The following is a 16,050-nucleotide window of genomic DNA, read 5'->3' as shown; positions in this document are numbered from 1 at the left end:
GGAAAGCAAACTACAACATGTTGCGGTTTGCTCTCCGGTATGGGAACGCAACTAAACGGAACGGAATGCATTTTGGAGCATTCCGTTCAGTTTTGTCCCAATTGACAGTGAATGGGGACAAAAATGAAGCGTTTTTTTTCTGGTATTGAGCCCCTATGACGGATCTCAATATCTGAAAACTAAAACGCTAGTGTGAAAGTAGCCTAACATCTGCATCAGTTTATAGTACCATTTAAGTAAAGTGAATTTATACTAATCTCAGCCACATGCTGTGAGCATTTTCTGCTTGGAAACCGAGCAGACTGTGGATTTTCCAATCCACAGCATGCTTATTCTGCTGTGAATTTGTCACTATTGTTACTATTTTCACTGTTGCATGGGTGAATTCTGCTGTGAAACCATAGCACAATTCACATGTAACACACGTGGAAAATTTCTGCTGGATGTGGAATTGAATTATCAGGATAAATACATAGTTACGGTAACATACTGTAGATAGATTCATGTTTCACTGTTAGGCCTCGTTCACATTTCCGTTTTTCACTGACGTCTGCTGTACGCATTTTCCACGGACAGGACACGTACCCATTGATTTAAATGAGTTTGTTCACATTTCAGTATTTTTTACTGACCGTGGGTCAGTAAACAAATCACAGGGACATGCACTACTTTGATCCGTGATGCGGACCAAGCACGCCCATTTGAGTCCATGGGTCCGAGAAAATCACTGACATGCATCTCTGTTGTGTCCGTGTTGCATCCTTTTTTCACTAAAGACTAATAGCAGATTCTTTGAAAATTAATTTTCAGCTGAGCAACGTTAGTGAATTACGGATGATAAAAATGGACACACGGACCAATCCTTCACGGACATCTTCACGGATAAAACACTTTTTTTCATGGATGTGACACTGAAACGAAATGTGAATGAGACCTTAAAGTGCTGTCATTGGATTTTCTTTTACGAGCTTTTCTTGAGCATATACAGTATGTCAGGATATCTGCCTATCTATTGATCTGTCAATTGACAGAAAAAAATAGAATGAGCAAACAGGAACTCTCTCAGTAAGGGTACTTTCACACTAGCGTTTTTCTTTTCCGGCATAGAGTTCCGTCACAGGGGCTCTATACTGGAAAAGAACTGATCAGTTATATCCCCATGCATTTTGAATGGAGAGCAATCTGTTCAGTATGCCTCAGGATGTATTCAGTTCAGTAGTTTTGGCTGATCAGGCAAAAGATAAAACCGTAGCATGTTACGGTTTTATCTCTGGCGGAAAAAAAATGAGGACTTGCCTGAATGCCGGATCCGGCATTTTTCCCCATAGGAATGTAAAATACCGGAATGTCGGATCCGTCCTTCTGGCCTGTGCATGCGCAGACCGGTAAAAATGTGAAAAAAAAATACAAGACGGATCCGTCTGTCCGCACGACAAGCGGAGAGATGGATTCGTTCTTGCAATGCATTTGTGAGACGGATCCGCATCCGGATGCGTCTCACAAATGCTTTCAGTCACACCCAGATCGGCGGCTCCGGTGGGCAGTTCCGACTATGGAACTGTCCGCTGGATCACACTGCCGCAAGTGTGAAAGTAGCCTAAGACACCCATATTAAAGGGGTATTCGGCTTGTAGCAGGGTATCCCTATCCACAGGATAGGGGATAGCTATAAAATTGGAGTGGCAGTGCACATGCAGGGCAGGATTACATACTGTACATATTTAAACACAAGGAAACTGTACATATACCGTAAATGAAATTGAAATTCATGTATCTAGATTAAAATATTTTTTTGTGAAAAAGTGTAGGGCAATATTACATAGCTTCAATGTATTTTATGTTTAGTTAAACATTTTCTATTATAGCAATGCATCTAGCACAATTAATAAAACGACTTTGCAATAGGTATTAATTAAAAATGCCCTATGCTTTTATGTCTACATCTCATATGTGCATCTCAATCGTAACAGAGGATAGGAGTTTTAGGAACAAACCAATAAGACCTATTGTTCTTTTCAGATGCATTGAGACAATAAAACATGGGCTATGAAAGTGAACATAGCATAGTACTTAAAGTCTGGAGTGCCAGGAGTACAGATGCAACCAATCGTCAAATAAAAAAATAAAAATAAAAACTGCAGCACTTCCAATGTAGAGAAAAGAAAATGAGGTCTGTTATTCACCCGTGCAACGTTTCAGTCCGCTTACTGGGACTGTTATCGGTCCAAGTAAGCGGACTGAAACGTCTCACGGGTGAATAACAGACCTAATTTTCTTTTCACTACATTGGAAGTGCTGCAGTTATATATATATATATATATATATATATATACATACAACCAATAAAAAATACTGAATAAGGTTGCCATCTAAGCCGTCTATATATATGCATCTTACCTTAGGTCCATGTCTCCATCTACCCAGTATGCCAGGATGTTGGAACTAGTTCCACCAGGACAACAGCCCATAATAATAACTACAACAGCTTGAACTGGATGAATGTTAAATGCCAGAGACAATACAAAAGCAGCGAGGGGCATTATTCCAAACTGACACAGGAATCCTACTGCTATGCCCCAGGGGTGTTTTATGTGGCCCCAAAATTTCTTTATCTCCACAGTGCAGCCCATGGAAAACATGACCAGCGCCAGCATGATTGTGATGACAGTACTTAGAACTGTGTTTAGAATTGCATTGAAATTGTCAGGGGGCAATACACAGGAGGTTCCGTTACAAATGGTGGCATTTTCAGGACATGTGAGTCCACTCTGCAAAGTCTGAGGTGTCATAATAGTGTAGTGTTCCATTCTGCTTGTCAGAGAAAACATATGATATGGGTAAGCGTAAATCAGTACTAAGAACGATCCATTGAGGCTTCCTTCAATATGTCTTCATGTTTTTCCTGCTAATCCTCCTATTTAAAGAGGAGAAAATGCAATAAAAAGCTGTAAATACGTGAATCATGTTAGTGGATGTCCAGTTCCAGTATCTCCAATCATACTGTAAGAAGTAGAAGAGTCATACCATAAAATTCTACAACTGTGTATATTTTAACCTTTATGACTTGGGATTAGGTGTAACTATTTCTTTATTTTTTAACAGCCTGTAATTATGTCCTTTATGCAGGTCTCTGACCGGTCTGGCACAGCTATTTAGGAGGAAATCACGTTAGATGCCCACTTATGCTAAATGGAAATTGTCTTCTGATCTTTATACACAGAGCTGGTTTGGGACATAAAGGGGCTTTACGATTTGCCCCAGCATCCTTTAACCCCTTAAGGATTGGGCCATTTTTCACCTTAAGGACCAGACTGATTTTTGCAAATCTGACATGTGTCACTTTATGGGGTAATAACTTTGGAACGCTTTTACTTATCCAAGCCATTCAGAGACTGTTTTTCTTGTGACACATTGTACTTCATGATAGGCATAAATTTGAGTCAATATATTTCACCTTTATTTATGAAAAACTCCCAAATTTACCAAAAAGTTTAATTTCTATTTCTCTGCTTTTAAAACAGAAAGTGATACCTCAAAAAATATGTATTACTTAACATTCCCCATATGTCTACTTTATGTTGGCATCATTTTGTAAATGTCATTTTATTTTTTTGGAACGTTAGAAGGCTTAGAATTTTAGAAGCAATTCCTAGAAGCAAAACCCACTTTTTAAGGACCAGTTCAGGTCTGAAGTCACTTTGTGGGGCTTACATAGTGGAACCCCCCATAAATTACCCCATTGTAGAAACGACACCCTTCAAGTTACTCAAAACTGATTTTACTAACTTTTTTTAAAATTATTATTTAGTTTTTTAATTTCAACACCTTTATTGATATACTATGACGAGAAATCATTCAATAAAAACAATTGTGGCTCAAATTAAAAATACGGATTCGTATTTTTAATTTATGGGTAAGAAAATTATTAATACCATTCCAATAAGCTCCAAGTTCTGGGCATGCCCAGATCATATGCAAATAATCCGCGCCTACAGTATCACATAGAGGGCATTTGGAGGTATCTCTTAATCCACACTTGTTTATCCAAATGGGGGTAACATATAATCTGTGATAAATATTAAACTGTATTAAAACATGATTAAAGTTTTGAGATAGTAAGTAAAAGTTTGTAAAAATACTTCCCCACCCTACCGATTGTATATTTGGACAATCCATCTCCCAGGCCCTTTGCCCCGGCGATTGTGTCTCTCCAAAACGTGACTTAAGTAATAATTTATATATATTTGAAATCTTCATTCTTTGTGTTATCTTCCCTAACCACCCAATTAATGGAGAGGTATTATCTATTTCTAACAGTGATTTATCATTCAAACTAAAAAGTGCAGACTGAAGCTGAAAATACCTAAACCAAGAAAGATTCACTATGTTACGTGATAGTTCCACAAACGACTTAATCTCTCTATTCTTAACAACCTGTGTAATATAAAGTATCCCATTCTTTTGCCAAAATTGATCCACTGCTATACCCTCTACTGTTATGCCAAAGAGGCGTGAATGTAAGTGATCCCTTTACCCCCAACCATCCTCTAATGATAGCCCACATTTTCAGTAGTGATTTTGTAGTCTCTTTATGGCCCTGGTCTCTATTAATCAGTAGCCCGGATTCCAAAAGTGTAAATATGTTGTTATGCGAGGAGCTTCTTACTAACCTACTTAAAAAGGTACTATTTTGCCATTCATAGCACGTCCATAACTCAGCAGCAATAAAATAACCTTTGAAGTAAGGGAGATTTAAACCCCCCTGCTCCAAAGGTTTATATAGATATTCCAATTTGAGGCGCACACGTTTTCTTCCCCAAACTAAGTCATTGATTATTCTTTCCATAAGTTTAAAATATTTATCCTCTATCCAGATGAGTGTATTCCTAAGAACATAGAGGATTTGGGGTAGAATCACCATCTTGACCAGTGATACTCGATCAGCCCTAGATAAAGGGAGTCTCAACCAAATCCCTATTTTTGCTCTAATTTTCATTATTAATGGGATCAGATTGAGTTGAACACAATTTTCAACCCTGGGAGATATCATCATACCCAAGTATTGAAAAGTGTCAACGACATCTAGCTGGGTAATCAAGGACTCCTTTTGGGACACCGGATCTAATGGCATCAAAATTGTCTTCGACCAGTTTATGTCTAGGCCTGATACCTCACCAAATAATTTAACCATCCGGATTATTCTTGGGACAGTTATTTGTGTATTATCTATGAAAAAGAGGACATCTTCTGCATATAGAGAAATACGATCCTCCACGCCTAGTACTCCAAATCCTTTAATTTGAGCGTTCTGCCTAATAGCCAGAGCCAGGGGCTCAATATAAATATCAAATAGGAGATGTGATAGTGGGCAACCCTGGCGAGTACCTCTGTTTAAGTTAAAACTGGTAGTAAAGCTCCCGTTAAGATTTAGCTTAGCCGTGGGGGATCTATACAATAGTTTAATCATATTTATGAATCTCTCCCCAAAACCCATCCTGGCCAGAACCCTCCACAGGAATCGCCACTCCACCCTGTCAAAGGCCTTGGAGGCATCCAATGACAGGATGGAGCGAGAAGACCCCCCAGGAGCCTGTATATTAGCAAAAAGATTGTGATGAGTACCCTTATTTGGGATGAAACCGTTCTGGTCCGGATGGATAATGGACGAGATGACCCCGGCGAGTCTTGTGGCCAAAATTCTTGCCAGGAGCTTTACGTCCGCGTTCAACAGTGAAATCGGTCTGTAGGATCCCAAATCTATGGGGTTCTTACCTTTTTTGGAATTAATATTATTACAGCTTCCGGTAGGGTCCCCTCCTTTACAAACTTTGTTAACTCTTTAGGTGTTCCACAAGAATTAAAGGAAAATGGAGATTTTCCATTTTAATCCATTTTCTTCTTTAACACATTGACGGTTAACAGCCAAACAAAACAATATTTATTACCCTGGTTTTGCGGTTTACAGAAACACCCCACATGTGGTCGTAAACTGAAGTAAGGGCACACAGCAGGGCGCAGAAGAAACGGTGCGCCATATGTTTTTTGGAAGGCAGATTTTGCTAAGCTGCCATGTCCCTTTTGAAGCCCCCCTGATGCACCTGTACAGTAGAAACTCCCAAAAAGTTGCCCAATATGGGATAAGGTGCCAGTTTTATTGGTACTATTTTGGGGTACATATGATTTTTAATATTACATTTTTTGTGTGGCAAGGTAACCCAAAAAAATGCTGTTTTGGCACAGTTTTTTTTTTTTGCAACATTCATCTGACAGGGTAGATTATGCTATTATTATAGAGCAGGTTGTTACGGACGCAATGATATCAAATATGTCTACTTTCTTTGTTTGTTTCAGTTTTACATAATAAAGCATTTTTGAAAAAAAAATATGTTTTTGTGTCTCCATTTTCTGAACGCCATATTATTATTTTTTTTCTGCCAATCGTCTTGTGCAGGGGCTCATTTTTTTCACGAAGAGTAGACGTTTTTATTGGTACCATTTTTGGGTACATATGATTTTTTGATCATTCATTATTACACTTTATGGGGCAAGGTAACCAAAAAATTTGTTGTTTTAGCACAGTTTTTATTTATTTATTTTTAAAGCATTCACCTGAGGGGTTAGGTCATGTGACATTTTTATAGAGCAGATCGTTACAGACGTGGAAATACCTAATATGTATACTTTTTCTTATTTATTTAAGTTTTACACAATAATAGGATTTTTTAAACCAAAAAAATGATGTTTTAGTGTCTCCAAAGTCTGAGTAATACACTAACAGGTTGACTAGGAGACCCATCCTGGGCCTGGATCTCCTCAGCACCCGTAGAAGGCAGGTCCTGATGCTGCGCAAGGCATTGGCTAGCCTCTGTACGGCATCAGGCTGCCATGTCACACATTGAGTCCCCGCCACAGCAGTGCGGGGACCCAATGGGCTCCCTCACCCGCAGCAAACCCCTTCTATGTCGCGGTCAGCGCTGACCGCAGCATAGAAGGGGTTAATCTGCCGGCATCGCTGTAAACAGTGATGCCGGTGGATACAGCAGGGGCCCGGCTATCAGGGACTGCCGGGGCCATGCAGTGATTGGTCGGGAGCAGCTCATGCACCCGCCCGATCACCCTGCCATGCGTGTACGGCGGAATGCGTTCTGGCTCTGCTTCCCCCGCTGTACATGTACGGCGTTTTGCGTTAAGGGGTTAAAATAATCATTTATGGAGGTAGCTGTAATTTGCTAATGTATTTTTTCTTAACTTTATTGCTCCTATATCCCATTCTGGGCTGTGGTCACAAGATCATGTCTATGCAACTCTTTCCTATTTCCTGTGATGTTATGTCCATGGGCGTGTCAAAGTAGGAACAGGAAGAAAGGGGAGAGAAAAGAGACAGGAGGCTGCGCCTCGTGTGTGTGGTGGTATTTTTGGTCTTATTGCACTATATACAAGAAGCGCTTACCATATGTTGTGTGGAGCCACAACAACTGTAAAGAGCTTGTGCTGGTATTCTCCCAGCCTCCATCTCATCCATCGGCCTTATTCTTGCGCCTGCGCCGTGTGCATCTGTATTCGGCGCAGGCGCAGTGACTGTCTGACCGCTCCCGAACAGACGACGCCCGGCCGGTCAGACAGTCACTGCGCCTGCGCCGAATACAGACGCACACGGCGCAGGCACGAGAATAAGGCCGATGGATGAGATGGAGGCTGGCAATCTAGAGATGGGCGGGCTTGACGGACGAGCGGGGCAGAATACAGGGTGAGTAGACGGAGCCTCTAGGTGCTGAAAAGACGCCCCCATAGCACCTAGAGGCTCATTTGCATAGCAATAAAAGTTGGGTTTTTTGTGTAACGGCTGCAGAGAAAGGTCTTAGAATAGCATGGTTAGGTAGAGCAGACACTAGCAGATCGCTAGTGTCTGACAGCTAATTAGGTCCAAATGAGGTGGTAGAAACCCTTAAATTAATGCTTACATTTTTATTTTAAATTACCAGTAATTGATATTGCCAGTGCAAACTAAATACTAGTACTGACCAATATGCATTATTACCTTATTTGTAAAAAATAGTCCCATAAATGGCAGTTTTATAGTAATATTCAATAATGTTGTATCAGTGCTCATAGCATTGAGCAAAGCAAATAGATAAATGCAGCACCATCTAGTGGGGAAGGAATGAAATGCGCTGTTCGTTTGATGATTTCTTAAAGACATTGTAGCCAAGAGTCATGGTTTATTGGAGTGATCCAATGCATAGGGTTCACCTACAGCATAAATATGACTGACCTGTAAGCAATGTTTTTTTTTTTGGTTTACAGTAGGAATATGTTAGTTTTATGTTATCTATTATGTAGTATTACTTTTGTTCTACTCTCTTAAAAATGATTTACTCTTTAAATAATGGAGATGTGGTTTTGGCGGCCTTGTGAGAATGACCAAACACTGAAAAGAGTAGGATTACTAACTATCGACATGGTTATTTTTCTGGTGGCTGTTTTACACTGTTGGTCTTTGTCACTATACTTCTTACTATTGATCATTGAGAGGTTTATATGTCACATTCCAGCACATTCTAATGGTAGTAGGTGTAACTGTCCCTTTGAGACAGATGTCAGGAGATCAAGGAGACTGGAGGAGCATGGAGGACTCTAACAGCCTCTTTGATTACTCTTTATTCAGTGTTTGTTTGTGAGCTCATCCCCTGTTTCAGGTGTAGCTTAGTACTCATTACTCTACCCTATTTAGTGTTGCCCCTTCCTTTTTACTGTGCAGTAGATAACTTCATTTGGGTTTGGCTGAGCTGGTGTGAGGTCGTCTCTGGTGTTCCTGCTCATCCATCACTACAGAAGTTAAGTGTCGCGTTTGTTTGTGTTTTGTTTTCCCTTCCTTGCTTGTTGTTACTAGGCCTCAGGGAGATGCCTGTTCCTTCATCGGGGAAGGAACGGGTTGCCTCAGCCCTTACAATATTCTTAGGGATCTCTAGGGTCTCCAGGGTCCCAGGTTCTAGGGTATAGGCATTTCTACCCTCAAGGGGTGCCCATACGGTTAGGAGTCAAGGCCAGGAGTAGGGTTACTAGGAGGTGTCCTTTTCCTGTCCCTAGCGTTGAGGCCTAGTGGCTTTCCCTTTACCTCCTGGTTGTCAGTTTGGTGTTTCCTCCTATACTTCACCCGTGACAGTAGGTTTTCATTCTTAAGCTAAATGTTACCTAATGAGTTACAACTGAGTTATGAATTCATTCAGGCACATAAATCAGTATCATGACAAGAAGAACCCTTAAAGGGCATCTGTCAGCAGATTTGCAGCTATGAAACTGGCTGACCTGTTACATGTGTGCTTGGCTACTGAAGGCATCTGTGTTGGTACCATATTCATATGTGCCCGCATTGCTGAGAAAAATGCTGTTTTAATATATGAAAATGAGTCTCTTGGAGCAATGGGGGCGTTGCTCTTACTCCTAGAGGCTCTGCTCTCTCTACAACTGCCACACCCCCTGCACTTTGATTGACAGGGCCAGGCAGTGAAAATGTCATCATCACAGCTGGCCCTGTCAATAAAGGGCAGAGGATGCGGTGGTTTCAGGGAGAGCAGAGCCTCTAGGAGTAACAGCAGCCCCACCATTGCTCTTAGAGGCTCATTTGTGTAAACCAAATTGTTTCAGAATTACAAAAATGTCACATGAAGTAACACATTTTCGATTATTCTAGGTGCATTGCTTTTTCTTATGAATTCTCATGGCTATTACATACAGTTAATTCCAGTATTCTGTACATAAGTCTATAATCCATCTGCCACAGCCATTATGAGCTGTTTAGCCTGGGATCAATTGTACATGTAATAAGATCCAATATCACCCAAATGGCACATGCTACCTAACATATGTGTGCAAATCATAGACTAGACACACTACTCATCCTTATGTCACACGTGTATGCCAATATTTGAGCCATAGAAAGTTATGGGGTCATTTATCAGACTGGTATGAAGTAGAACTGGTTTAGGTGCCCATAGCAACCAATCATAATCCACCTTTCATTTTTCAAAGAAGCTGTAAAAATAAAAGGTGGAATCTGATTGGATGCTACGGACACCTAAACCAGTTCTACTTTACACCAGTTTGAGAAATGACCCCATTATTGTCCCACCTTTTTGATGCTTATTTTCTCAAATATATCTTCCATGTTGCAGAAAAAGATTAAAATAGCCCATGCCACTCATAAATATGAATACATTCTCAAACACCCATTACAGCAATTTTCTGGCACATTTTATTTAATGTGTCCCATTGAGTGTAGTGAGATGACTACACGATGATAGTTGCCATAACCATTAACCAAAGATAATATTAAAGTTTAGTAGAACCAACAGGAAAAATAGAAATGGCTGTCCTCTATATATGTGCTGTGAGGAAACGGCATTCATGGAAAACACATGTTGCATGAATTCCTTGTTTATTGAAGCATATCACCAACTAACACTGTGGAAACTTGTTCCAGGGGATTCCGGGGGAGCAGTTATTGGGATTTGTTTATGGAGACACCAAAGATGTACCATTAAAATATGATTATGTGGGACTAATATATGTCTTGCTAGATCCTTATTATAACCTTCATGTCTGTCCAGAAGGGAAGGCGATGCAGATGTGTGCTGGGACCGGAACAGTTTTAAGACATTAGGCCAGCAGGGATCCTGCATTCCCTATTACACATGTCTACTACTATGAGACATAATCAAGCTGCTTCATGTTGGTTACTGTAACGTTCTCCCCAGGGGGTCTCGGAATTTCAGACTGCTATTTTACATAAGATGAAAAAACATTTGAATTCACAGACAATATTTGGGAGGAGAGTGGTAACAGAACAGAACTCTGGCTGGACTATATCTTCTGACATCAAAGGCAAAGTTGGCAAAAATCCTTTTTCCACTCATGATTGAGTCCTTTTGACATTTAGATTATTTTAGACTGTAAAGAGTCTAAAATAAATGAACACCCTTGTGTCCTCAAACTTCGTAGTGGTCCTTACCCATCACCAGAATAAGCGGGCTGTGGTGCCCAGAGAGCCATGCCTTTTTAGATCCTATCACCCTCTCTTAGCAAAAAATATAGAGCATGTCCTATTCTTGTCCGCAATTGCGTTTTCTATGAGAGTGACAGCCATGTGCGGTACGCAAATTGCTGAACGCACACGGGCCGGTATTCGTGTTTTGCGGATCCACAATTTGCGGACCACAAAACACATACGGCCATCTGAAAGAGCCATTACTTACATGGGAAGAAGGGGCATAGCCGGAGTGGCCCCAATGGAAAAAAATGCACCAAGGGCCCCACCATCGGCCATTTATAATGCTAATATCCCTTTATGTGGCATAACTATGCTCCTGCATGGCTCTAAGAAGATCTATGGGCATCTCATCACCTGGAACAATCTTACCTCCTGCTACAATTTAGCTACAGTGCCTTATTTTTTTTTACTTACACAGAAGGTTTTCCGAGATTTTTTAAAACTGGGTCCAGAGCAGGGTGCCATATAAAATAAAAGAAAAACCACTCTGGTCGCACTCCAGTCTTTGCTGGTTCTGCAGTAATGACATCACATCCATTGTTCATGTGACTGCTGCTGCCAATCATTGACCTCATCCGTCATATGTGCATGAACAGCAGGGCCAGTGATTGGCTGCAGTACTCACGTGAACAGTAGATGTAACATCATCGTTACCAGAGGGGACTGGAGCGTAGCACTGGAGTGGTGGAACATTTGAAACATGAATAAAAAGTTTTTCCTTTATTTAATGCAGCCTCCTGAACATACAGGGGGTAATTTATTATCCAGAGATACGCCTATATTAGGCGTATTTCTGGTGCAGGTTGCGGCGCAATGGTTAGTTGCCCCGCAATATGCGACTTTTCCTTGCTCATGCCAGGTCTAAAAAAGTGGGCGTGGAAGCGGATGGGCCCCGTTCCTTCTCATTCATCGTTTTATATTCCTGTTTTAGAGGAAGAGCATGCATACCTATATGTACCACCTTAATCAAGGTCTTCCTGACTGATACCACCTTTGCGCGGGTAGGTGGGCACAGATGTGTTTTGATCAAAATATATTGGCTGAGAGTCTCAGATTTTATTATTAGACTGAGGGCTTAGTCCATATATTATGTTTGCATCTATTGTTTTACGTAGTGCATTATTTTCTGTGATTTTATAAATGTAGCAATGCACATCCGCATATTTACTATCATATCGTGCAGAATGTTTTGTATCTTTTTCCGTGATTTTTTGGTTAGTCTTGAAGGAGTGGCACCTTCAGGTGTGAATGCACTTCTATCTTGGGAGTAGCATTTTTGTGCACTTTTGCCCCTCCTATCTAACAGGCGACCTTGATTAAGGTGGTACATATAGCTGCGCGTTCTCCTCCTCTCATTGGTTGCTTGGTGCACACAGAGGTAACTAGGAGCAACACATTATATGTGCTGGGTCTGCACTCCTTAATGTAGATGCCCAACGGCATAGGTAGGTTTAAAGTAGGACCTGACTGACTGAGACCACTGTGGTGCGGGTAGTAGGGCACAGATGTGTTTTGTTTAAAATATATTGACTGAGAGTCTCAGATTTTATTATTAGAGTGAGGGCTTAGTCCATATATAATGCTTGAATTTATTGTTTTAGCGCCATATTTCATTATTTTCCGTGACTTTTTAAAGGTTCCCTTAAAGGGAACCTGTCACCTGTATTTAGTGTATAGAGCGAGGACATGGGATGCTAGATGGCCACTAGCACATCCGCAATATCCAGTCCCCATAGCTCTGTGTGCTTTTATTGTGTAAAAAAAACGATTTGATACATATGCAAATTAACCTGAGATGAGTCAGAGCTTGAAAATATGACTCTTCTCTGGTCACACAAGTAAGATATGACTCTTTTATGTTAATTTGCATATGTATAAAATCCTTTTTTTTTTACACAATAAAAGCACACAGAGCTATGGGGACTGGGTATTGCGGATGTGCTAGCGGCCATCTAGCAACCCATGTCCTCAGGTCTATACCCAAAATCCCGGTGACAGGTTCCCTTTAAGGAACTTGAACATTCAGTCATCATACCACTAACATTGGCGTCTATGAGAATTAAACTATGTTCCTATAAATCCCTGTCACATACAGGGTCTTCATAGGAACCTATCTGCGGCAGCCTCGGATCATTCAGGTGGACTGAAGCTGCCGCACACACTATCTGGCTCCCTCAATCCCCACTAGAGGGAGCTGTTGGAGGCCCGGGAGCGTGACATTTCATCATGGCATCAAAGCGGATAAATGTCTGCAATTGACATTATTGTTGATTGCAGACAATAGCCCTTGGTGTCTGCAGTTTGAAACAGCTGACACTCGGCGGCTATGGTGCCCCCTGTGATCATGATTGGGTGCCATCTTTAAAGACCCGCCCAGCGCCTGGTTAATTCAAAATGTGTACCATCTCCCCAGACAATTTGCATTAGATTTTAACAAATGTAATAATATGAATTTGTGGGAGGAGCTGAGCGAGGAACAGAATAGGCATGCCTACATACCGTCCTGACCTAACTGGCTGGAGTGTGCCCGACGCCAGTGACGAGGTAAGGCCTGAATAAGTGGGCCACCCAAGAGGAGAGTAAGAAGAAGGGGATGGGAGGGAGGGGCAAGAACCGGGCGCCCTCCTGCTTGTAGGAGGGGGTTTAAATAGGCTAAGTGCGCTCCTCCCACAATTACAGGCTGCAAGCAGCCTTCAACATTTGTGGGAGGAGCTGAGCGAGGAACAGAATAGGCATGCCTACATACCATCCTGACCTAACTGGCTGGAGTGTGCCCGACGCCAGTGACGAGGTAAGGCCTGAATAAGTGGGCAAAAAGAGAACTGGCACGTTGCAGGGTATGGAATATTTATTGAAGCATTGTGCCTACAATGCCAAGGAACAAAAGGCTCTGGATAGCTCAGCCCGTGGATTCGGTATGTACCTTGCGAAGCAGGACAACCTCCAATGGCCCATCTTGCGGATGATGTGCGCCGGTACCTGGTGACTAGAAGCTGCGGACGCGGCCCCTATACGAAAGGAGAGCCCGGATATTGTGCTAGGGTTGGAACCCAACCCTGCGGCCAGGGTGCGGATGTTGGAGATGAACAGGGTTGAAGACAGGGGCTTCCGTTAACCGGGAGCAACGGGTCGTCTAAAGCGGGAGATGGTGGGAGGCCAGGAGCTCCTGGAGCACCTTGATAGGACACCAACAGTTGGCCGTAGGGTAAAATTCCACCTCCATGGGAGGACCGGCTTGATTGGTCTTGGAGGACGGAATGGACAGGATGAAGTGGTCGGAGTGCCAGGCGAGATGTCGCCTGAGCAAGGTTGCCCGGGAGATGGCGCTGCAGGTGAACTTCCCGGGTCGGAGGAACCCATAGAACCCGAGGTACATGGCCGCTTGTAATGATGCTTGCTGATTGGCCAAAAGGGAGACCGTCTAGGCCTACAGACAATCTGTGGAACCTCGCCTGACACTGGTTGCCTACGCACCCGGACCGCCGTGCTAACGCTGAGGGATTGAGCCTCAAGCCTGGCGAAAAGCTGGAGCAACTAGCCCAGCCCGAGGGGACGCCCTAAGGTCCCCTGATCAGGAATCAGGGTGCAGACCGCCCAGGTGAGATTGAGCAAACCATGATGTAGCAAAGAACACAAGAATGCCGTTTGAGTGGGAGCAGAGTACAATACCTGATGTAACCATAGTTGTCGAGATAATGGATGACCATGTCCAAACCCCGTCATGACCCGGATCCAATGCAATCAGGGATTCAAAAATGCGGAACCCGAACCGGATAACAGAAACCACTGGATACTGCTGGAAAACCCAGAGCCTCTCAGGCCAATGTATCGGATCCCGAATGATTCAGGCAAATGTGTACCAGCAGCGGGAAGAGACCTGAGTGATTTCAGGCAAATGCGAACCACCTGCGGGAAAAAGAGCTGAGAGAATCATGCAGATGCGAACAGCTTGTGGGCAAAAAGACCTGAGCGATTCAGGGAATACGTAACCTGGGTGAATCAGGATAACATACGACCTGGAAATACCGCCAACCTGAAAGAGACAGGAAAATACAGAACCTGAGTGATTCCGGGAATACGTAACCTGGGGAAATCAGGAAAACATACGACCTGGAAATACCGGCAACATGAAAGAGACAGGAAAAATACAAAACCTGAGCGATTCAGGGAAACCTAAACCTGAGCGATTCAGGAAAATACCTGACCTGAGCGATTCAGGGAAAATACCTGACCTGAGTGAATCGGGAAAACGTAACCTGAGTGACTTGGGCACATACACAACCCGAACGATCCAGAACATGAACCTGGGCGACTCTGGAACATGAACCCGAGAGATCCAGGTAAAACATGGACCCGAGCGATCCAGGAAACACGCAACCCGCGTGACTCCGGGGAATCAGACCTGGGTGAAAGGGTAATACGTGAATTTTGAGCTGATCTGGGAAATACATGGCCATGTCCAAACCCCCGAACCTGAGAATCATAAGGAAACAGGAATGAACATGGTATAGAAAGGATCGCAACCCAACCGAATCAACGGACAGCGCTGCCAACTCCCCGGCGATACCGGAGACCTATGAATGGAGGTTCGTGATGAATGAAGGAAGGCTCTGAGCTGCGGAGAAGCGTCATGCCGCCACTCGGTGGAACTTACCTGAAACCCGGCACCGTGGAGTGACCGGGCATGGAGGAGCCCTGCGATATAACTGAGGATGGATCGACATTCCGGTGGCCTGAGGCCCTGTTTACAGGAAATAATAAGCTTGCGTCGGTACGAGACCCGGAGAGAGGTGCGATCTGGTGGCACTGGAAAGAGGCGATGGAGAATCGGGATGCAACCTGGGCGTCATGGCCAACTGCTGGGTGACCCTGGACGGCCAGAATCAGAGCCCGAAGTCGCGCCGCATGCAACAAACCTGCGGAAACAGAAATCCAGACACACAGGACACGAATCGGGTAACCAGGAACCAACCGGACGCTGCTGAACAAATCCCTGAGCGTTA

General features: G+C 43.0%; 1 protein-coding gene across 1 annotated transcript in view; it reads right to left on the bottom strand.

Annotated features, from left to right (window-relative positions):
- Nucleotides 1-2,807, bottom strand: part of LOC120993858 (ileal sodium/bile acid cotransporter-like) — a 60,970-nt gene extending 58,163 nt beyond the window's left edge. Inside the window, exon 1 of the mRNA XM_040422332.1 lies at nt 2,398-2,807. Coding sequence (XP_040278266.1) covers nt 2,398-2,807 — 410 coding nt within the window. The remainder of the gene's footprint in view (nt 1-2,397) is intronic.
- Between the last annotated feature and the right edge of the window lie 13,243 nt (nt 2,808-16,050).

This window comes from Bufo bufo, chromosome 3 (assembly GCF_905171765.1).
Source record: "Bufo bufo chromosome 3, aBufBuf1.1, whole genome shotgun sequence".
Classification (NCBI taxonomy): Eukaryota; Metazoa; Chordata; class Amphibia; order Anura; family Bufonidae; genus Bufo; species Bufo bufo.
This window is presented reverse-complemented; position numbering and strand designations above follow the sequence as displayed.